The 24728-nt window shown below is 41.1% G+C and overlaps 2 protein-coding genes across 4 annotated transcripts; one reads left to right on the plus strand and one right to left on the minus strand.

The window, feature by feature from the left end:
- On the minus strand, positions 1-2972 carry tpk1 (thiamin pyrophosphokinase 1). Its single transcript, XM_080720790.1, has one exon. The coding sequence runs from the start codon at positions 2829-2831 to the stop codon at positions 2073-2075; it is 759 nt and encodes a 252-aa protein (XP_080576916.1). The 5' UTR covers positions 2832-2972; the 3' UTR covers positions 1-2072.
- On the plus strand, positions 2683-24429 carry stk31 (serine/threonine kinase 31). 3 transcript variants are annotated; one of them, XM_080720762.1, is made up of 24 exons: positions 2683-2812; positions 6223-6284; positions 6453-6551; positions 6835-6906; positions 7023-7175; positions 8474-8781; positions 10269-10569; positions 10751-10876; positions 11277-11392; positions 12124-12274; positions 12806-12931; positions 13846-14025; positions 14617-14739; positions 14822-14959; positions 16395-16523; positions 16941-17042; positions 17130-17210; positions 18555-18680; positions 19881-20006; positions 20142-20228; positions 20538-20687; positions 23361-23486; positions 23581-23634; positions 24185-24429. In XM_080720762.1, the coding sequence occupies exons 3-24, from the start codon at positions 6456-6458 to the stop codon at positions 24278-24280; spliced, it is 2967 nt and encodes a 988-aa protein (XP_080576888.1). In that variant the 5' UTR covers positions 2683-2812; positions 6223-6284; positions 6453-6455; the 3' UTR covers positions 24281-24429. The 3 variants fall into 3 exon arrangements, with proteins under 3 accessions (XP_080576888.1, XP_080576890.1, XP_080576889.1); XM_080720764.1 differs by having other exon boundaries at positions 14840-14959; XM_080720763.1 differs by having other exon boundaries at positions 11286-11392.
- Positions 24430-24728: the final 299 nt, after the last annotated feature.

The following is a 24728-nucleotide window of genomic DNA, read 5'->3' on the forward strand; positions in this document are numbered from 1 at the left end:
TTCATTTCAAATCAGTATCAAAATATATTTAAAAAAATGAAAATATTTTCACAATCACAAGTCATTTCTTTTTTACAAGATTGAACAGGCCTGTATGCATAACAGTGTTTACAGTCAGTGTCACCAAATCAGGGGTTTAGTTTATGGTTTAATTATTAAACCATAAACTGAAAATGTCTGTAATTGTAAAAGGCACATACTGTATACAGTACTGATTGTGATACATGATGCATATACATTTGTAATACAAGTCCGTAAGGCCTCTAGGTTATGTATATGATGCATATCATTAGTGAGAACTTAGTGAGAAACCTCCTCTGTGTTGCATATTAGCTTAGTTACCGGTAAGCCTTTTTTTGGTCCACTCCATTTCAAATAGGCTCTGTCTGCATAACTGTAGTCTGGGGTTTCCAGAAGGTAACATAACCATTTCCTGTTTCCCATTGCTATGTTTGATTGGCTTGACAGCAGATTTGAAGTAGAAACACATAAGACATATGTGTTTATGGTTCAAATCTGTTGCCGAGCCATAAAATGAAAGAATACCAGTCCGTTCGAACAGTCAACTGAACTGCAACAGGAAACGGGTATGCCACCTTCTGGAAACATAATTATGCAGGCTTTTCTTTGTTTGTGAGGATTTGCAGCACATAATTACACTAATCACTAATGTCAGCATCATTGAGTATAGTAATTTCAATACTAGACACTGGTTCAATGTGTTGAAACCACACCACTGGCTTACTGATCATGTACAACTGCCAGAGCATTATTGATTAAGGAAATCAGATGTGCATTTGATTCAGATGTGCATGTGATTCAATAATAATGCAATCAGGCATGAGCTGAGCAGATAAATCTAAATCTATAAAATATATATTATATTATTTAAAAATGTTTTGTCTATAAATGTAGTCTACTCTACAGAGATCTCCATCCACAAAGACATCTTCAAATTGGATCAAAATGTAAATGTAAAGAAATCAAATCATGTGGATCTTATGATCCATGCTGGGTGGGAATGGCATGGTTTCAGTGTTGATCTCAGATTCCATCTGGCCAGCCTGTGATGTCAGCCATTTGTAACATCAGCCATTGATTAATGACATTTATATGACGTATATCTCCAGATTTAGGCAAGGTATTTCATTATAAGTAAGACAGGTCTAATTAAAGTTACATTTTTCAAAATGTATATAATGTGTGCAAGGGATTTGGCACTCTTCAATCCAACAATTTGGGAGAAATAGCTCCGGACACAGACCGATGCGCTCATATTGGTTAGGTAAAGTTAGCCGAATCTTTGGCCTATCTGGGAACTAAATTCTTACCAAATGTGTTCATAAAGGTGTCTACTGTACTATCACCTCTGAATTTGTTCAAAACCAACTCCCTTGGGAAACTTTGTGGGAGCCAATCAAAGTTGGGGTCCCATTGACTTTGCGATACAGGAAAAGAATGGCCCCCACAAAACTGTGGAAAGTGATGACTGCAAAACAAATGCTTGCAATGGATTCAGATCAGAATCATGAAAAGAAAAAAAACTAGTTTGCTACTTAAAGCAGATTTAAGTTTTTTATTTTATTTTCCTGTCTAGTAAAGTCAATGGGACCCCAACTTTGATTGGCTCCCACAAAGTTTCCCAAGGGAGTTGGGTTGAAAGTTGAAACAAATTCAGAGATGATAGTAGACACACCTTTATGAACACATTTGTGAAGAAAGCTATTGGTAAGCATTTAGTTCCCAGATAGGTCAAGGTTTCGGCTAACTTTCCCTAATTAGGCCTTTATAGAAAGACTCTTCTTGCAGAGCCAAGCTGTAACAACAGGCACACTTCTGGTTAGTTTTGTATGTAAATGTAGCCTGGTTTCCACTACAGAACTCAGGCTTACTCATGTCACTTATATTTTTGTGAGACAATAATCTTTACCACCTTGAGTGAAGTTCAAGTCATTTCACAATTCACATACTTTAAAGCTATGCTGAGAAATGACATGCTTTGACAGATGTGAGATGTCTTCTGTGATTGGTCGATTACTCTTCGAGGGAGGGCGTGTCTCCATCCATCCAGGTCAATCCCTGGTCCCGTTGATGCCCATACTCCACAGTAGAGGCTGGTCCGTTGTCACGGTTACAGGTTTCCTGGGGTTCCCGGGAGCGACGGACTCATAGGTGTTTGAGGTGCTCACCAGCTTCCCAAACTGCAGAACCTGGTTGTCCAGGTTCCATTTGAGTCCAGTGGTCTGTGTGACGGTGGGCCCTCCCATCGGGATGAGGCCGCACCAGTCTCCCTCCAGACCCGTGTTCACGCCCAGTGTGTGGCTGCCGGGCCTGAGAAGATAGGCGAGGCTGCTCCCCTGTACGATCACCAGTGGGAGCTGTGTCATGGACAGGGAATCGTACAGGGTCTGTACTGACGCCATGATCTGGTCCAACCTGCCTGCCAGCCCACCCAGGGTCACTATGGTGTCCACCTGTAGCTGTCGGCTGTGGATCTCCTCCAGCATGATGGCCAGACACTTGGTGAAGTCTGTCAGGTCCTGGTCGGCTGTCTCTATCAGCCTGCAGCCCTTCCCTGCGTAGAAGGCTTTCACCTCGTCAGTGATGGAATCAAAGTCCCCACTGATGTAGTCGGGGAGAAAGCTGTCGCGCTCTCCCGCCGTGATGTCATAGAGGTGGTTAGCAGCGCCGTCTGCACAGGACCTCAGGAGAGCTTTGCTCCACAGGGTGTGGAGGTAGTCCTTCTCCAGAGGCTGGTTTACAATCAGCAGGCAGATCCTCTGCGTGCCCCCGGGCAGCAGGCAGTCCAAAGGTACAAACTCTTCAGCCATGGCTTTATTCAATCACTGTCAGTCTGGTGTCAGGTTGTTTACTCTCGACAAAGTTGCTCTTAACGGCGTTAAGAGTACGCGTCTGCCGTCCATACAGGCAAGAGTTAGAATGAAGGAACTTTCCCGAGTTATTTTATTTAAATGATAATCTGGTGCACATTGCAACACATCGTCGCCTAGCAATGACATCATCAACCTCTTAAAGTGACAGACGCCTCTTCGGCTCTGGGGCATAGTTATGCAGCATCTAATGCTTCTTATAAAAGTCACAACTTCAGAATAGCATTAGATGATATATCTAATAATGCAAGACATTTGGGGAAAGTAAGAGCTCCCTGCCTCATAGTCCAGGAGTTGCCATTTAAGTTTTAAGTCTACTGTCACAAATGAACAGACACAACATGGTCTCTTATTTAACAAACATATGCAATCATATATAAAATAATAACAACATAACTGACATCCTGCCAGCATAAATACATAGGCCTACTAATACCTACATGTGTAGGCCTACGGTCCTACCTCTGGCAGCAGAGGCTACACATCATGTCAGGACTTGCAGAGCAGCAGATCATGTGTCAGTGCTATCGAGGTTTACTTGAAAGATACTCGGCTTGAGAGAAATGGGAATTTAAGCAAATTAATCTACTGTGTATTTTACAGTGTCTGTTACAATGAGTGGCAGCACTGTGCTTTCTATGTTTGTTTTTCTTTGTTTTTTGGGGTTAAAATTAATGTGTTAATATTCCGCCTTTACTGTGAGCATCACAAACAGGGCCGGCTGGTGCCCACAATGGCTGAGGGTGCCCCCCTTTTAAGTGAGGATGCCCATATATTTAAAAATGTTTTATGTCCAATAAAGCGCGGCAGCTGCAGCGGCGCCCCCTGTAGCCTGTCTATATATAGACTGTGCCCACTGCGAGGCCAGACAATTAAACCAACCATCACTATTAGCAAAACAACCGGAAGCTTTGTTTTATTATTATATTTGATATTATCTTGATAAGTTCCTCCCATGCTGAGAAAGGCTTGACGCCGAAAAGTTATGCAAAAAGTAATGGCACACAAAACTTGAAAAAATAAAAAAAGAGTACATTTTCTAAATCTTAAAGGACAACTTTAGTTTTTTTACAACAAGGGTTCATATTTTAGATTGTAATTAAAGGATATAAAAGATGAGTGTTAAAATCATTTCATTTACTTCTTTCTATTGTTTTAGAGATTCTTATTTCAGTGGGTGGGGGCATGCGTACAAGTGGCTAAATATGTCATTTTACACAGAATAAGCCCATTCCCAAGATACAACGCAACCTTTCATGGTTAGATGTGACTTATCGGGGCTAGAAGTGTTACTGTAAATAGCAATAAAGAAACTGCTGGCTTATTGTGTCTAAAAATACATATTTAGCCACTTGCCCCACATTTTAGCACGGTAAACGTGATCAAACAATAGAACGAAGCAAATGAAAACATTTTAACACTCACCTTTTCTCTAATTATAATCTAAAATATGAACCCTTGTTGTAAAAAAACAAAGTTGTCCTTTAACTGGGGTTGCTCAGGTAGACAGGTAGACTAAACATTGTATTATTTCATGTTATGATTCAGTGAATAAAATAGCAAAACAAACACATATAAAAATGGTCTTTGGGCTTGTTTAAATTGGGGTCCTTTTTAAACTAGTTTAAATTGAATGACAAATAAAACACAGTAGGCTATTGGCTACTATGCAGAAAGCATTCCAAAGACAAATTGCAAAAGGAATGGTATTTCATATTTCATACTGCTGCCTACTGTATAGCCTGTATATTGACTATAACATGTACATTAGGACAACATGTGACATAGTCCTGTTTACACAATGCTGTACCCTCTGCCCCCCTCCAACTGTATACAGGTATGTTCCCCTTTTTCTACTTTTTTTATTGTATTACTATTTTGATACTTGCTTAGGCAATGTAACGTATGTTTTCTCATGCCAAACGCTCCTTTAAATTGAATTGGTATAATTGACAAGAAAATGTTGAGAAAAATATTAAACATAGGTCTAACCTGGGGGGGGGGGGGCTAAGTTAACCTATAGTCAGCCCCCACACGTCACACGTGCGTGCATACATGCATGTCATGTGCATGCAAATGTAGGAGCCAAACAAAAGCTTTGTTTACCGTTGGCCGACTATTAACACCTTTTGTCTTCACTAATGAGTGGGGAGGGGAGGCGCAAGCTGCAGTTTCTCTCAAAGCTAACATGCCATTGTTAGCTAACTTAGAAGACAAAACGAAAAAATAAATAAAATAAAAAAGAGAACTTTTTCTAAATCTTATCTAGGGGTGCTCCACTGGAAAACTGAGGGTGCTTAGCAGGACTGAGCACCCCTGTGGAACCGGGCCTGATCACAAAGTAGAGTTTAACTTGACCAATTGACCAAAGTAGCCCAAAGAACCTGCAAGCGGGGGATTTACATAAGTCAATTTGACTTGTAATTTAATTATTTGCATCCACCACTAGAGGACACTACTGGATAGCTTTTTTTTTTTGTCTATCTTTGAACATCAAGTGCCTTAAGATTGCTAAATGGACAAGATTATTAGGCCTATTATTCAAATTCAAATGTTTTTTCCCCTTCAATAATAGGTCTAGATATTATGCAGTAGCCTACACAACATCTGCAACAATAATGTCAATATTGACGTGACTGGCCTAAAAAAAACTGACATTACATAGCCTACTCAGACAATATTGACTAGTTTGATGAGGTAATGTATAACATTGGAAACAATACTTGGCTTAAATGTTTTAGGATGGGGGTCCGCGGCCAAATACAGTAAGTAGGCCAACATATGAGCTTGGTGCTTGGGTATTGTTTTTGCTTTTTTGTTTTTTGTTTTTGATATTTAATTACTAGGGTAAGCGATTCAATTAACAAAATCCAATCCTGTAGGCCTATCTGTATCCCATAGCACTACAATTAACAAAATCCAATCCTGTAGGCCTATCTGTATCCCATAGCACTACGTCACAGATCCGGGGTGTGCGTGACCCCTGATCATCCATGATCATGACCCTCTGGTGCACTGCAAAACTACTTCAAACGTTTGGTAGATGGATGCACTGGATGGTTTACACTTTACAGCGATTAGCACTCCGTCTCCGTTGTTCTACTGTAAGCTGGAAAGACTGGTGACGCGAGTTAACTGTAAGCAAACAGCCTTCTAAAATATAGTTCACAAATTAGTTAGTCAGTGTGTGAGTTGACAGTGTCAGTGACAGTGTGTGAGCCGACGATGGATCCTGACCAAAGTGAGTATTAAATCCAAAGTAGCTGTGCAGTTATGTGGCAGAGTAGGCTAATGAATATAAACGATAAATGATTCACTTTTTACTTTGTAGTGGAGGATGTGGAGCTGGTCAGAGTGACCCACGTTGAGGACTCCATCACATTTTGGGCACAGGTAGAAATCGTGTTATGTCTCTAAAACACATCTGTCTGTAATCACCTGGAATCTGCAATGTGCAAGTTCTGTTTCTGTATTTGACCCCCCCCCCCCCCCCCCAAACAAACAACAAAACAAACAAACAAACAAACAAACTATTGTTCATACGTTTGTTTCATGTTTCAGAGCATGGCGTCGCGTGAAGCAATTGAACAAATGAACAACACCTTGGGAGAAGCCTGCCTAAAATCACATAGGCTGCAAGGCGCCCCCAGCATTAATAAGGTATGGGAATTGGGAAATTACTGGGTTGTGGTGGATGGATGGTCGCTACATTTCAATGGATGCATTGCATGGGCCTCACTCAGGGCCTTTTACTGATAGTTGGCGCATTCAACTTTTTTTTTTTTTTGTGAAAATGAAAATGTATTTAAGGCTGTAGAGAAGGCCATAATGATCAATTGATGCATGACTCGATTCAGGTCATAATGGACCCACCACACACACACACACACACACACACACACTCTCTTGCCCATGTTACAGTTTAAATGTCTAACTGTTGTAGATTTATGGAGCTCTTTTCTCAAAAGACAACAACTGGTATCGCTGTAAGGTGCAGCAACAGCTGGACGATAAGGTGAGGGAGACTCATGTTGGGCTACGGCTACATAAGAGCATAACATGTTTCTAACATTTTCTGTTCATTGTTCAAAACCTTTTAATACAATATGTCATGTCACAATATGTATGCAGTTCATGGTTTCCTACATTGACTATGGGAATAGAGAGATGGTTTGTCGATCAGCCATTGTGGAACTTCCAGAGGATCTGCAATCTTCAAGCTGGGCCAAAAAGTACAAATTCTGGGGTTTACACAGCGACCCTGATTCATCTAATATTAAACAGGTAAGCAGTATTTGAGATTTTTGAGCGGTGGTAAACCGCTCCATAGAGTGGCTGTGTGTGTGTCTGTAGCCTTTTTCCTCAGCGTTTTGCCATAGTAAAATGTGTGTGTGTAGCAAACCGCTCCATAGAGTGGCTGCGCGTGTGTCTGTAGCCTTTTTCCTCAGCGTTTTGCCATAGTAAAATGTGTGTGTATAGCATAGCCAGTACATCCTAGACTCAAATCTTAGTCTGAAGACGTTATGCAAGCACGACCACCTCACGACCACATCACATTGGGTGTGATTTTTACTTTGTAGTGGAGGATGTGGAGCTGCTCCGCCATCTGGCCAGTGATGTATATCGGACCAGTTCCCCATATATGGATAAGAAGTCCTGTTAGATATGGGCTTAATATTGATGACATCATGGATCTCCATATATGGGCATAGAGTGGTTCCCATGACATCAACAACATACCAACGCTTTTATGCCCATAGATGGAGATCCCTCTCTGAACCAGCCACACCACTGTGATGTCACCTGTCTATGCCCATATATGGAGATCCCTGCTCTGAGTATCTGACATCACTATGATGTCATCTGTGATGTCATCTGTGATCAGTGATGTGTCAGGGGAGCGTTATTGGAAATCACACCACAGCTCCAGGCAAACCCTGCCCATGGAAGCTTTTGATTGGCTGAACCGGAGCTAGGGAGCGCCTCTTTTGCACCGTGCGGAGATGCCGGGTGGTCCGACCACCTAAACCTAACCTTAACCCCAACCCTAACCTCAGTGAAACTATGCCTAACTCTAACCCTAACCCTAAACATAACCTCAGTAAAACTATGCCTAAACCTAACCTTAACCTCAGTAAAACTATGCCTAAACCTAACCCTATCTGTCGACGCTGATGAAACGAAACGAGCGGCTCCGCCTGGAGCTGTGGTGTGATTTCCAATTGTGCGTCAGGCGAACCACAGTGTCAGGCATTCTCCCTGCTCTTGAGTAGGCCTATCTGTGTTCAGCCACAGTGTACCACAGTGTCAGGCGTACGTATACAGTATATACGGACAAGCTGTGCTGGCTCTGGCAATAAACTTTTCATAAATGGCTGATCTACAAGCTCACAAGAGCTTTTTAAGCTCTTGAAAGTATAAAATAGTGTTGGTTAGTGGTTAAAACATTTCCTCTCCACTTTGTGCAAATATGACAGCTTTCAAAAGCATTATACTGTATTGATACTTTATAATGCTATAATTTATACAGTAGGCCTACAGATAGTGGGGATTGAACACCACAGGTCTCTGATTTTTCACAGGGCTTTCTCCAGAACCTGATATTTTCTAAAACAGTCCGTGTTCAGAAGAGGTCTGTGAGCTTTGATGGTACCATCCTGGTCCAGGCTTTTCAGGGGAGCATGGACATAGGTGAAGAGCTGATAAAGATGAAGCTTGCCCGGGCCAATGTGCTCTGGGGCCAGCGGGAGAACCCACCCCTGAAGGACCCTGCTTTTTCCTGGTTCCAGCAAGTGATTGAAAGGGGTCAGGGGACAGACGGCACTTCCACCTTTCCGGAAATGCCCAAACTTCGTCCAGTTTTAACTGACCAGAAGCCGTCATCTGCAGAGTAAGTTACTGACAATGTGCCACGTTTGTCCTTTTGACAAGAAAAAGTTTACACAAAAGTCATTCTTCCCATCGATCCCATCGAGGAGCAGGGGTGTAGTGCTCGCTTCACGAGCCATTACAGCATTCCACCAGTCATAAAAATGGCGTCACCTCAGTTAGAAAAATCACCAGAGAGTAGTCTTTGTTTCTGTGATCAGCGAATGTATATTGTTAATGTTTATTTTTGAATGATGTGTAAGTGTGTAGACATCACGCACACATTAGAATGAGGAAACTACACGTGCAGTCGCATAGTGTACATAAAGACTTGAGTGGATTATTTGCATCATAATTTGTCATGCTAGCCTGTGGTCATAAGGTGACGTTATTTGATGTTATTGCTGATAGCCAGAGGAGCAGGTAAGACTGTTAGTTGCAGTCTGTGGCAGCATTTGACTTGGGAAAAAAGTGGCCATATCCAAAGTGAAAGGTTCTTGGTCCAATACCTGGCTCCAACTGGCTTGGTGTCGGTATTCATGAGCAAGACACTGAACCCCTAACTGCTCCCAATGAGAATGTTGTTGCCTTTCATGGTTGCCTCTGCCATTGGTATGCAACTGGGTGAATTTAAGCTACACTGTATATAGCAGTGTTGTGGGTACAGTGTTGATTTTTTACAGCTTTGTCCGGATTTATTTGGTGTTGTGAAATGTTTTGAAGTTACATTCAGATTCAAGGTGGAACAGGGTTGAGTCTCTCTCTCACGACTCTTTAGCCTTTGTGAAGTGTCTTGAGATAACTTGTTATGATTTGACACTAATAAAATTGAATTGAATTGAATTGAATTGAGTTGTAGTGGCTAAAATTTGAGTACAAACAATTAGGATATGTAAAATAAGACTTAAGAGCAATCCTTTTATATTGGGGCTGTGTATGATTTTATTTGAAAGCAGTGGGTGTAGGTTTGTCCTCTGTTCTAGCCACTACATTGAGTTTAGATGTCACCACCAGACTTTTCAGTTGTCAGATCTCCAATTATGCAACAAATGTGAACCAGCCAGAGTCCTTATCAGTTTTCAGAATTTTGACTACCCGTATTTTCCGGACTATAAGGCGCACTTAAAAGCCTTTAATTTTCTCAAAAAACTACAGTGCGCCTTATAGTCCAGTGCGCCTTATATATGGATCATTCATTGACATTGACATTCCCTTTAGCACAGCTCCATCTGTTGGATGCATAACGCAACGGTAGCGTCTATTATGTGCGCCTTATAGTCAGGTGCGCCTTATATATGAAAACAGTTTGAAAATAGACCATTCATTGACAGTGCGCCTTATAGTCAGGTGCGCCTTATAGTCCAGAAAATACTGTAGTCTCTAATGATATAAATTAGAATAAAGAGAAACAACAAGGACACTGCAGTTGAGAAGTCATGTCACGTATATTTTAATCACAAGTTTTTAGTATTTCTAGAGACATTTCTTTCTTCTCTTGTTACATTCTAGAGAGAGCGCCACAAATTTCTCCAATCCTGCCATTGCTGCTGAAAGAAAAGTGGACCTTTCCAACACAGTGGAAAAGACAATGGATGTGACCAACGCAAACACAGTGGATGTGACCAACACAGTGGATGTGACCAACACAAACACAGTGGAAAAGACAATGGATGTGACCAACACGGCTGAAAAGAAAATGGACACAGTAATTTTGGAAGAGAACCAGAGGCTAAAAGCAGAACTACAAGTCCAGAAACAGAATTGTCTGCAAAAGGAGAACGAGTTGAAAGACTCCTACGCAGAGATCCAGGTTGCACATGCAAGGCCTTAACCCATTAAAACCGGGAAAGCATCTGTGTCATTTTAGATTTCTTTGGCTAATCAAAAATAGCAGATATACAAGCTCATAGCTTGAACTGGACCAGTCTGTATAGCCCCTAGTTTGCAGAGTCTGACTCTTATGTTGAGATTGTGTGGCTTGTTTTCTACAGGAATTGAAAGAGAGCAATGCAAATCTTTGCCTGGAAGCACAGCGCTTACAGACTTTGGTGGATGACGTGACGAGTGAATCTCAACAGCTGCAGAAGCGACTGCAAGATGCAGATCTTACAATGCAGGTGAGGAATTGCCCAAAAAGAATAAACCTTAGCAATGAGAAACGTGCTAAATAAATGTACATACTAGAAAGACACTCGTGTAGTATGAAATAGGCTACTTGAACGATCCGATGACCCCACACACTTCAAATTTCTTGCAGAGATAACCTTTAGGCAGGTTTTAGCCAGCAGGTTCAACTCCACTTTAACCATTTTAAACCTGGCATACCAATTTTAGGAATGTCGTCACTCGTCATAGGCTTGTAGATCGGCTATTTTCACCACACAGCACCATTATACGACAAGTATAAAATATGGCTTAAGACCAAAAGCAACAGTATAGTTTGTTGCATTACTGTTTGTTACTGTTTTCAACATACTGTACTGACTGTTTTCAACATGCTCACATCTCACTATTAAGGTTATGAAGGAAGAGATTGTGAAGAAAGAGAAGGAAATGGACAAGCCTTTGCGTGCTGGGATGGCAGAGCAGCTGGGTCGGCTTATGGAGAAAGTCCAAGCTTTGAGAGAAATAAGGTATTATTATATATTATTATATTAGTATAATTTTGATATATTGGCCAACGATGCGATGTCCCCAGACACTTGAAACATCTTGCAGTGTACCCAGCTTTAGGCAGGTTTTTCTAATCTTTCGAAGGAATTTTGATTGTATCATGTACACTATAGACCATTGGCCAATTGATATAGGTAGCCCCTGGCAATGTGTTTATTCAGCACCATGGAGAGAGGCATGAAAACATACACACAATAATAGCAAACCTATTACCTGTTGAAAATGTACGTGCTCATTCTGTTATTCTTCTTTATTTAAACCACAAATGACCTGGGCACCCATTGCTGAATGGGTAGAGAGGCCACTTGGGAAACAAAAGGTCCTAGGTTCGGGCCCCGGGAATGTGTTGAGGTTTTTCTCTCCCCCCTCCACTCTCCTCACCGCTTGTCTCTGTGCAAAGAAAACAAGCTAATGCAATATATATTGATAATCTGGCCCACATAATTTATTATTTTTTAAACAGTCCCTCAACGTGGGCACCTGGTGTCAAAATGACAAGTTCATCGGTCGGAAGATATAAATGATAATTGCGTTGGCCCTTTTGCGATGGGACCCCCTCTCTCTGTCTCTGTCTCTGCTAGTTGAGGAAACAAAGTGACTTCTGTAACAACAGAGCTTATGCTTAAATAAATCTTCCATCACTTCTAAACTGCATGAATGCCCATTCATGGCATGGATCTGTTTGTGACAGAAAGAGACCGTTTGCTGGTGACGGTGACACGCTGATGGAGGCGTTCAACAAAGTTCAACACCACATGTCTGCCCCGGTTTCCACTGAGGAACTGGAAGTGGCATGGAAAGACTACGTGTGTGTCCAAGACCAGCTGAGGGCATGTGAAAAGGTGAGTTCCTGCTCAAGACACATTCCTCTCGATTTAAAGAATCACTTCCCCTCAATCCTCTTTTTTGTTTTATTAATATTCTTTTTGAAGCTTAGCCATGACATCTCTGGTAGTTTCTTAAAATGTGCATATCTCCAGAATGTATTTATTTATTCATTTTTTGTCAGGACCACATAGGAAATAAGTGTTTCATTACACTTTGTATAGACCGTTTTCCCGAGTGCTCCCCTATAGAGAGCGCCACCTCCATTTTGCGGTCCAAACAGCAGCCAGTGGTGGAGTAGAAGTAAAATTATTGAAAATGGGAAATACTCAAGTAAAGTACAATACTCAGTACTTAAGTAAATATAGGCTACAAGTTACTATACACTACTGTTTACACCGCAGAAATGGCGGCGGCGCATTCTACAGGGGAGTGCTCAGGAAAACGGTTTAATACTTCCTGGGTTGTTAAAACCTTTTGTTTGCCAAAAGAAATACAATCATTAACATGATCACCTATTAATGATGACATGCTCTCCTATTTTGCAGCAGGAGGAAGTGAAGCACCTGGTAGACCAGAGGAATGAGATAAGATTCGTAGTGCTGGTTGCAGCCGATCGCTTCTTAGAGGAGGCAAAACCCATGCCTGTCAGAGAGCGCATGGATACACTTGAGGTATGGGACAGGAGGGCAGAAAGAAATCTTATCAGAGATCCTGGGGCTTCCTGGTGGCTTGACTGGGTTTGCACAATGTATAGGCCTGATTGCAACATGCAGGATTTTAATCTGACATGCAGATTGATATTATGATAAATATTTGTACATACAGTATATCATATCTACTACATATGATACATACTTGCGCAGGACAGGTTTTTTCATAACCTGCACCGCACGGAACCTAACCCGTCCGTCCCACCCCGCAGAACAATATACAAATCAACGAATCCGCCTGCCCTGCAGGGAAAAAAAACATGATAATCATCACCGCAATAGCACAATCTTTATATAGCTCAACTTTATATACCGCTCTTCTAAGTACCCAAAGTTGCTTTACATAAAGATCTACAGTAGCACAATATTGTCATCGGCTAAATAAACAAGTATGTTGTTCAAAATGGGGTTCTTTACTATTATACAAAAAGACATGTTCATTCTCTGTAAATTGGCCTCTCCGTAAAATTGGTTTTGTGCTCCCCCCCCCCCCCATATCAGAAAGCATGCAAGCTAAATCATTTACTCAGATTATTTAAATTCTGTATTCAGGAGGTTAGTGCCTCATATTGTTTTGACGTTGACCAGTCTATTGATAATAATCATATGTAAAATACGGTACATGTATTGTCACACAATTATCATAAGGATAAAATGCAAAAAATACTTATTTCCATTGCTGTCCTTTCAAATGTAGGTGTAAATGATGTGGTCCTGCATCTTGTGTTGAGAGTGTGTGTGCGTGTATTTGCTCTCAATCCAAGCACCCAAAGGTGCAAGAAAGTGTCCTTGTGGGTTACTGTGCCTTACACAGTCCACACTAGGTGGGGGAGATACCTGGAAAATGCGGTTCTAATTCTCTGTCAAAACTGCAGGAGGTTAGTGCATCGCTGACTGCTGTCTTTGGCCCGACATTGGAGGGCGACGTTGGGGAGTGCATCTATGAAGAGTATTGCCATTGGGTGAAAGAGAAGGAGCAACACATGACCAGTATAAGAGATGATTCCAACAAGGCTCTCAAAGCCTTGTCTACCTGGGCCTCAAATGTTGGCAAGGTAAACCTTGACAAAATACAGAGTGAGGAGAGAATGAACTGATTAATGGACTGATTATTGTAACATGGCATGATTGTTCATCATGAGTTCACTTTTAATGAATTGACAACTACAGATCCATCTCAGAAAATTTGAATATTGTGTAAAAGTACATTTCCATGAAACTTTCATATATCTTTTTGAAATTTTCATATGTTCTAGATACATTGCACATGCTGTGAATTAATCCAACCCCTTTTTTTGTAAACAAATTGAATTCTAATGGCATACACATGCCATACAGCTCATGAATATCAAAAGTGCATATTTCTAAATATTACAATATTACACGAGACCACTCAAAAGATGAATTTATAATACCGAAATGTCAACGTTCTGAAGTCAGAGTTGCTTGAAGTCCAGTGGGAAGTTTCCGCAGTCAGTTATGAGTTGGGCTGCAATGCTTTTTTACACAATATTCAAATTTTCTGAGATGGATCTGTACATTCAACAAAACTTTACAATGACATCACTTAATTAATCTTGGAGCATAAAGACTATGTTGATGTCATTTAATTTGTTTGCATGTGGGCATTTTCTCTTTGTCTCAAGTTCTTCTGCCTGTCGAAAGAAACCCCGGTTACGGTGAAGGACATTATTGACGGAGCAGACCATGTCCTGAACCTCGCAGAGGTGACCGTCTGCCGAGAACTTGACATTTGTCTGTCGAAAGTGGTAGGTTTCTGTTCTTGGCTCCTTCTGTGTCTTTGTTTTTCCAGTGCTACTTTACTGTATATTTCATATCCTGTTTCCACAGTCCTGTACATGTCCTCAGGGTCACGTTGAACAGGACAGTCGTGTCATTACCAGCGTCTTCCACAAGGTCATGCAGGACATACAGAAAGAGAAGAAGGTCCTCATTGATATTATGGATAAATATCTTTTCCACATCAAGGTGAGCAAAGGTCCTTAATTATATTTTATCAATATATTTTACACATTAAAGTGAGCAAAGAAATTCCATGAGAAACTATGTAACGCTGATTGAAACAAAAGTGTATAAATTGTTACCTTTTACACATTTAAGATGATGAAATACACCATACCTATGTTCTATATTAAGCTAGAATTGACCGATCGCTATGCCCCTCCTAAAGCCGTCCTTGTCCAATGCCAAGTTAGCAACAGGTTACTAACGCAGCAGACTTGGCAAGCTGCCATGGCGGCGCGCATCGGTGTCTGGCTGCTAGATAGAGATGGGATTTATGGTTCTTTGAAGTGAACCGGATCTCTGAGATCCGTTCCTTTCAAAGAGCCGTTCAAAAGACTGGCTCATTTTAGTTACTGGTTACTTTGTAGATTTTGATTATGATTGTAAATCACTTCCACCCATATAGGCCTATACATTTTGGCCATTGGATACATTTCTGGCATTTGAAAATAGGTGATCTACAAGCTCACAATGTGTCACGTTGCGATGCATTGTGAGCTTGTAGATCGGCTATTTGCAAATGATTTTTCTACATTTTACTCATTGGAAAACCTGTGAAACAGGACATTCTGCATAATGAGTACGTTCTAATATTGGTACTTTAAGTACATTTTGAAACCAATACTATTTTACTTTTACTCTAGTACATTAATAACATTCCAAACTTGATTGCAGTATTGATATGTTTACCTAAGTAAAGACATGTAGTACCTTTCCCACCACTGTTCATTAGAAAGGAACGGCTCCCTACTGTGAACCGAATCATATCGTTCATTTCAAAGAGTCGTTCAACAGACTCGATTCGTTCGCGAACGTCCCACCCACTCGCTTCCGTGTCACAAACACTGAAACAAAAACAGAACGGATTGCACTGACCTACACAAACCCACGGGAATAATTTAGGAGCACTTCATGAGAAAATATAACTGGTAAAACTTGTGTACTGTATGTTAATCTGACTTTAGTATAGGCTATTGTTTTCTTCCTGGACGTGCGTTTGTTTGTGGCAGGTTAGTCTGCAGCTGGGTGCTATTGCTGCACGCCGCCATGGCAGCTTGCCAAGGCACCCGCCTTAGTAACCTGTCGCTAAACGTGGCATTGGGCAAGCACGGCTTTAGGAGGGGCATAGCGATCGGTCAATTGGTAGTTGGGTCATTCACGCATAAAGAATGTAAAAAGAGGGTTTGATTTCACATGATGTCCTTTTGATTTCCTTTTCCTTTCTGCACCGCTCCGTCTCATAAAGCATGAACTATCTTTCCAAGCTTTAAGAAAATGCTGAAAGTTTTCAAGGGAAATTCAAGGGACAGACATTTCCACTGAATGTGTGGTGTAAGGCCACAACTTCTGAAGATAGTTGTTATTGTAACTCTGTCCTTATTCACCATCATGTTGTCAGTTTAAAGAGATGATTGAGAGCCAAGATGTCAGCCCCAGCCCAGCCACTCTTCTGCTGATCAAAAAGAACATCCGCTGCCTTAAGTCCCAGCTGAAATGGAGACAAGTCGAGAAAAACAGTCTAGAGGAGGTGAGATTTTACTTTTTTACCCCTTAATAAGAATTGTATATACTGTTATCTTCAATGTCTCATCTCGCGTGTGTATGTACACTATACAGTATATAATATAAACATACTGTATAGAATCTCTATTTGAATAAAGAGAAACAGTTGGAACGTTCCTATTGTCTTGTTCACATGGGCCTGTCAAAAGAACCGCATTACAAATAAAATTAGATACAGATTTGGGGGAAACCTCCCGCTTATAATTCTAAATCCAGCTTGAATTAAAACACTTAAAAAGGTGCACAAAAGGAAAAAGCAAAAGGGAATGAACTATATGAATACAGTGTTGGTCCCCATATTTACTGTACCAGTCACACACATGGCTCAAGGTTGATACAGATAAAATAAATAATTGACTATCTTTTTCTTTCTTTACCTCAGGCTGAAGAGCTGGACCTCACAGAGATATCAAAGAAGAGCGAGGAGATCGCCGAAACCAGGAATCTCCTTTTCCAGGAGATCCACAAGGAAAAGGAAGAATATGTACAGCTCACATCTCTTTGCAGTAGAGTGAGTCGTTGCTTGTGGTGACATCAGTCTGCTAACACTTGTGTCCTGTTGTTTTTGCAGAATAAGCTGAGGGTTCTGGTGGAGGGAGAATTCCCAGAGCTTCCTGTGTTGTACCCTGAGATAGACCTCAACATCTTCATGGTGAGATTAAGCACATGAACCGCAGAGGCCCTGTTCTGTTCTGGGGCGAAATTGTGATTCATTGTGAGCTTGTATTCATTAATTGTTGGTGGGCTATTTTAACAATTTTGCTGCCATTTTAAGCATGGCTGTACTAAGCAGCTGCCAAATTGTCCTTACCTTTTAACGTGGGCACGTGCACGCATCGGTCACGATCTGTGCGCGATTCATCTAGTAGACGTGTTAGACTTGGTGACAGCTTTCGAATAAAAAAACCCCCATTGAAATAGACATATCCGTTGCCACGCTGTATCCCTGCTTATCCGCCAGTGTTTACATGAAAAAACATTGGACACAGCCAGCTATGGTATCACGTGGACACGTTCGCACACATAGCAGACGATATGTGTGCAGATCATATGCCAGGCGGGTAAAAGAATCAAACGGCTACAAAATAAAAAAAAAACGCGAACGGAGCTGCGATTGGACGTCAGACGGGATATGGAAACCTAGATCCGGTCCAAACGGGAAATACGACCGGATACAGTTAGGAGGCGGGCCTAAAGTCTCAGAAGCGGCTATATACAGCGACCATACTTTTAATTGTTTCATAATGATTAAAGCTAATTAAATTTCCGGGATCGACGGGCATCGCAGAGTGGTACAGCGGGAAATCTCCGGTTTCGACGGGGATCGCAGGAAATGAGTTAAGCAGACATTTGGTGTAGATGGGGAAAAAAGGAGCAAAGTATAGTTCCAATCCCAAATCCTCAGTCAAAATTCCTCTATCTCCTGTGAGCAAACAGGTGTGCTCTATTGGCTCAGTGGTAAAATATTTCAGCAGTTGCATGAGAGACCTGGGTTCGAATCCCCGGTATGACTTGAAAGTTACAGTGTGTAGCTTGTACGGATTAATCTCATGACCAGCAACCCTGTTACTCAAATGTGCTTGTCATTATTTAATGGTCTGTCTAATGAAGTAGAAATGCTCAAAAATCATTAAAACAATGCTTGCTCTCACTTGTTTTTTTTTGAATATTTACTGCAACAATGTTACTGCTGGACAGGTTTCTGAACTGTCCACAGACAAAAATGATACCATTATTATAATGAGCATTACTATAGTATTCGAAGATGGGTTGAAGTTGTCCTTTAACCACTTAAGCCCTACTAAGTAAGTGGTTGACCAGTGTCCCCCACTATAGGCCCCCTCCTGTTTTCACAATACTCCATAAAGAGATGATTTGAAGAAAAAAGAAATGAAAACTACCTAGTTCCATTATTTCACATGACTCATTTACTATGTGAGTCAGACATGGGTCATTGTGTTTTACCTTTTGTGATGTTGGGTTTCTCTCCCATTAGGACTCTGGCGGCCTTCTAATAAGCAGTCTGGACAGGGACTTGTTTGATGCTGAGCCCGTCAAAGAACTGAGTGACCACAGACCTCTGGTGTGCACAGAGTTCCAGGGACAGAGGGTCATACTTAAGGTGTCAGTCTGTCTCCTTACTGTCCTTAGCTAGTGAAGTTGCCTGTTGGCGATCATTCAGATATCATTTAAAGCAGAGGTTCGCAGGACCCAGAGAATTGGGGGTTTTCATTCTAGATGTGTTAAGGTACTAATTTAGGCTTTGGACATGGGCTGCACAACTCATCAAAAATAATCAAAAGTCGTGACTTTAGCTTTCAGAATTATATCATGAAAAATGGCAAACATCTTATCTTGACAGCTGTTGCAACTTGCTCTTGTCTTATTACACAATATAAACATTGAACATTGTATAAATGTAACATCTCTCCGTCCATCAGGCTGACAGGAACAATTAAGTTCGATACAGGGACAATATTTTACCAAAGATATGACAGAATCACAATGAGCAACAAAGGCAAAACAATTATTATAGAATAATATTTTTACACCAAAATAATCATCATGACAATATTTAGCTATCAGGATTCATCACCTACTGGGACACAAAAGGCAAATGCCAACTTTGCATTGCGAGCCGTTCATATAGGCTGTTATGACATTATGATTGGCCAGTGCAAACAGCTGGTTGCATTTACGCCTCTAGTTTCTGGTTGATGTGGCATACCCGTTTATGCGTCCCATAATCGGCCAATTAAAGCAATTCGAAAACCTTTGACATGACTGCCTTTGCATTTTGGCTGTCCAGTCACCCCTCAAAGTGCAAAGTTCCCTGAGCAGCCCTATGCTGCTTATTATTTAAATGTGAGCTTGTAGATCTGTCAATTTTTGGCATTCATAGCACAAAAACTCACATAGGGCTTAATGAAGAATCAATGTCCTGGTAGCACTAAGACACTAAGCATAGATTATTTTCTTTTTTTTTTTGACTACAGGTGGTGTTGAATGTCAGTGGCCATTGTAGTGTATAAAAGCATATCATTGAGTGATTGATTGATCACAGTCTTTGTGTTGCTTTTATAACATTTAGTTCAATTAAACGGGTAAAAACATAACAGTGAAGATAGTTGCCAGCAATTAGCAACCAGATTCATGCATACTTTAGACCAAAAGTGTTATTTGGATTTCACTATGCAAATTCAATATGTTCAAGTGTGCAGTTCGCATATAGAGGGTATCTGCACATTTATAAAGTGACAATTTAAGGACTTTTTAATACCTCTAGATTAGACCATGTTCTAATTGTTATCTGTGACCGTAGAGTTACACCATAAACGAGGAAGCGGAGGTGAGGGTTCTGGAAAGAACTACACAGTTTCATCGTGCAGCAACCGAGAACAAGGAAGACTCTGGAATCCTGCCTCTCTTGGCCCTTTTCTTCAGCAAGGTATGATGTCATGTCCATATTCGTCCACATCCTAGGATGATGAACATGCAGCTTCTCGTGTGTGAATGTACTGACAAGTTTTATCTTTCTGCTGTTATTGACAACATCAGACCTTTGTTAACGCCTTTATTGCAGTCTGACCCTGTAGCGTACTTAATGGTACCATACTTCCCCAATGGGAGCCTCAAAGCTGTCCAGGCCGCCTTCCCACTCATGGACACAGTGAGTTTTCCTTTCCACTTTGACTCCATGTGGATGTATTACAACCTGGGGGGTGATGCCATCATTTAACCACATGAACCGTTGCATCCATATTCTGGGCATGTCATGATGGGCGAATATTCTGGGAAAATTGGTGAACGAAAATTGACCCCCTGTTGAAGACCTATGGTATAGTGGGGGAGGAGTGGACCAAGTATAAAGCCCTTTTGGGCAAGTATAGAAGTTCATTCAAAATGTTCAATGGGACCATATCACTGCTCTCATCCTAAACAGACTATTAATGCACCTCTCCTCTGTTCCTTCCAAAAGGAGGTTGTAAGGGTGATGAAGGGCGTAGCACGTGGCCTCCAGGCACTGCATGCTATGGGAGTGACTCATGGCTCTCTGAACCCCAGCAATACCTTTGTTGTTAACCGCAGCCGTGGCCTGGTAGGAGACTTTGACTTCACCAAAACGCTGGTAAGAAGCCTCATCTGGGGAGTACCTACAGTATGTTCCCCTGGCCCTTTGTGTTCCCTCAAAACTCATACCCAAGCCTAATGCTAAATATAGCAGCTAACATAGTGCTGAGGGAGACAACATAGACATGGCCCCCCTTCAATCTATTACCACATACTGTGTATTATAGCATTATCTGTTCCTTGCAGTGATTATGGCTATGATGGAAACGGTTCTGTAGGAAGTGCAGTTGAGTACCGTCTGTAACATTATGGATTTTACATGGTTATCACTGTATGTGTACCAACTGAACGTTATTTTGTAGGACACAGTAGGACAACAACAAAAGACACCCAGAAATGACAATCTCAATATCCAGCTCCCTGGTTGCAATGAAGAGTTGACATAACCATTAAGTGCATCTGAATACTGTCTGTAACAGGCAAATCTCGCTATTTCTACATGTCATTATTTCGACTAGGATTAGTTTTAGGTTTTAGTGTTAGGTTTAGGCATAGTTTTACTGAGGTTAGGGTAAAGGTTTGGTTAGCATTCACCAATGGAACATCGAACGCAATATCGACACGCTCCCGTCTGTAACAGTAACATGGTCTTTTACATGGTTGGAACTTCATGTGTACCAACTAGGGCTGTCAAATGATTAACATTTTTAATCAGATTAATCACAGCTTAAAAATTAATTAATCATGATTAATCACGAATCGAACTATGTCCAAAATATGCCATTTCTGTCTGTATATTGTCGTGGAAATGGAAAGATAAAGGCGGAATAAGGTGGATACATGTATACAGTATGTACTGTATGTTTATTATATAATCATTAGTATTGCTTATTTTAATTATTATTATTAAGGAACTCTAGTAATCTCAGTTGGAACTGTTACCCCTGCGACCCGATGCCGGATAAGCGGTTGAAGATGGATGGATGGATGGATGGATTATTTGTTATGCATGTAGACTCTAGAGTAGGCTAATTTATTTACCATTTATTGTGTAGCAATAAAACACTGGCTTATTAACCAGTGATGTATATCGGACCATTTAACCATATATGGAGACATCTGGTACCCAAAGATATTCACAGATATGGGCTTAATATTGATGACATAAGGGATCTCCATATATGGGCGTAAAAGGGATTTGGTTCCCCTGGCATCACAGGGATCTCCATATATGGGCATAAAATGGATTTGGTTACCCTGGCAACACGGGGATCTCCATATCTCCATATATGGGCATAAAAGGGATTTGGTTCCCCTGGCATCACAGGGATCTCCATATATGGGCATAAAAGGGATTTGGTTCCCCTGACATTACAGTGATGTCAGTGGCTGGTTCTACAGAGGGGATCTCCATTTATGGGCATAAAAGGGAATGTATGTATGATGTCAGATATCATAGACGTCATAGGACTTTCACATAACGAATAACTGAGTAAGCATGTAAACCCGTAAAATCTATATTTGGGCATGGCTGATTTATGACCTCATCATGATGACACGAGCAAACACAGCTGAATTGTATAAATGATCAGTGCAGAAACCAACAGAAGTATTTGACCAAGACTTGTTGATGGTCACAAAGGTGTGACGGACGGACGGACGGACGGACGGCCGGTGGAGGTTTTCATAGTAAACTGCTCCCTGACGGTCGCAATTATTGGAAAATAAAGAGCCTAAATGCAATAATAAGCCTGTCATTCATTCAGGATGGAAAATACATTTTGGGGAGAAGTGGAATTTAAAAGTCAGTTTAGCATGAGGGAGAGAGGATTACTAGATTCATTCAGTTGGCACACGCTGCACAACACAAGCTGTGCTGATTGCCTATGTCAAATCCCGGTCAAATCAGGGTCAACGAGCCTCGTTAACCTATGTTACACAGCCTAGGATAGCTGGCAAATTGCAGTGTTGAAGAATTATGATCACGCATCCATCGCGACCATTTCTCAGGATCTAATGCAAGCAGTTGGAGCCTAAAATCTTAATGTGTTGCTGTTGTCCTCTCCATTGTCTCCAATTGAACAGCCAAAAGTAGTAGTAGATCTCTATTTGAGATGTATTGATGATCAGTTATTAATCCAGTGACAGCGATGGTTTCCAAGAGGATTAACAACTTTTTTTCAGCTAGCGTCTCCCCCTCTGCTCACTCAGTGAGTGTGAGATTTGAGTGTCAGTGTGTGGAGGGGGGAAGGGGGAGGGGGGAGCAGACTGCGTTTCAGGGCAGGCTGTGTTCTCGGCTGCAGTGAATGGGCCGGTTATGCTGCGCATGCGTTAATCGCGTTAAATATTTTAACGCAATTGCGTTAAATATTTTAACGCAATTGCGTTAAATATTTTAACGCAATTAATCCCAAAAATGAATTACTGCCGTTAACGCGATAATTTTGACAGTTATAGTACCAACTAAATAGGTATTTTTCAAAGTAGGACATATAAAAACACCCTGAAAATAAAGGAAATGTCAATGTCCAGCTCCCTGGTTGCAGGGAGTGTTTTATGGTAAATGTCAGCACGATTGGAATACCCATTTCCACTATCGGATTGCAAGGCTGAAACTACTGTATGCAATATGACTTTGTGGGAAACATTTCAGTTTGTATGCATGGACTTTTGCATTGTAATATTAATACCTATGAGGGCATTGTTTATTGTGATTGGGTACCATCTATAGGATCAGAGAGCTGTGAACACAGGGCTGGCAGGCTCAATCGATCTTGTGGCCCCAGAGCTCCGTCAAGGCATCGCTACTCCTTCTCCAGCTTGTGACATGTTTGCTTTTGGCTGTCTGATGATCTGGGTAAGACATTCTCTTCAGTACCATCTGGAGCGGAATACGTTTTTTATTAAAACATTTTTAATTGAAAAACTAATCCAGATTGTCTTGATTGCAGCTGCATGTTCCAGAGTTTAACGGTAGTTTGGATAATCTGGAACCATTGTCACTGGTTAGTATTCACAGTGAATGTTTGTATTCTAGGTCAGCGGTTCTCAACCTGTGGGTCGGTACCCCCAGGTGGGTCCCCAAATTCTTTTGGCGGGTCCTCAGATGATGAACTTAATGTGAAACATTGTTTTCTCACTCAACAGTAAACAAACCAACAAAGTTTAAGTGTATAGACTGTATCTGCACATTTCTAAAGTGAACATTGTTCAAACTGTCAAATATTAGAGGCTGAAATTGTGAAAATGGCAGATCTACATGCTCACAATGTCTCGCAACGCGAGGTGCTGTGAGCATATAGATTGGCTATTTTCACAATAGAACCGTGTTATACAAAATGTAATGCCTCAACTCGTAATGCCTCAACTTAGTGCTTGTCAGTTAAAATATGATTATTTTGGGGGTCGGGGCCTGAAAAGGTTGAGAACCACTGTTCTAGGTGGGTGCTGCATAGTATCACTTGTATCATTCTAATACTGTAGTGCTATTATATATTTTTAAATATTAGCTATAGAGATTTTTCATCTGACAATATTGTTTCCTGCTTTTGCCAGGCGTCAAAACTCAGAGGTCTTCTCTCCAAGCTGCTGGTGTCTGGGGAACGACTCACTGCCATGGAGGTTCTGGCCAATGTATACTTTACTGTTTGACCTGTAGAGACATTCATGTAGGCCAACGGTAAAGTGTTTTCAGACATTTGTATTTTCTTTTTAAAATTTAGGTCACCACAGTGTTATGTGTGATTTTATTTTATTGGTCATGTCTTGGCCTGGAAATATTTTGTTCAAGGAACCGTTGTTGCAGCCCTTTCATTTATGTTTGGCAATTTTTCACATAAACATTTCTTGCTGAATAAAAGGTAGTCCTTTGTCATTTTGTGCCCGTTGAGATATTTACGTGCAACTAGTTTGAATTCTTACTTTTCCACGGCTGCCTCTTAAAGGTCTTCAAGTGAATTGTCAGCAATCTCCTGTCAAATTTTTCTGAACTCCTCTTCTGAAGAAAATGGTTACCATCACTTATTTTCTTGACATTCACTTGACTGAAAGCCACAGTGAAACCTCTTGTGCCCTCAATCAAGTGGAATTGTAGGTTGAA

This window comes from Nannobrachium achirus (assembly GCF_963921795.1).
Source record: "Nannobrachium achirus genome assembly, chromosome: 2".
NCBI lineage: Eukaryota > Metazoa > Chordata > Actinopteri > Myctophiformes > Myctophidae > Nannobrachium > Nannobrachium achirus.

Bases quoted from the DNA above. Each gene is read 5' to 3' on its own strand.
- tpk1 (XM_080720790.1), bottom strand. From the start codon at position 2,831: ATGGCTGAAGAGTTTGTACCTTTGGACTGCCTGCTGCCCGGGGGCACG.
- stk31 (XM_080720762.1), top strand. From the start codon at position 6,456: ATGGCGTCGCGTGAAGCAATTGAACAAATGAACAACACCTTGGGAGAA. The intron at 12,275-12,805 runs GTGAGTTCCTGC...CCTATTTTGCAG, and splicing joins AGCTGAGGGCATGTGAAAAG to CAGGAGGAAGTGAAGCACCT. The intron at 23,635-24,184 runs GTTAGTATTCAC...TGCTTTTGCCAG, and splicing joins ATCTGGAACCATTGTCACTG to GCGTCAAAACTCAGAGGTCT.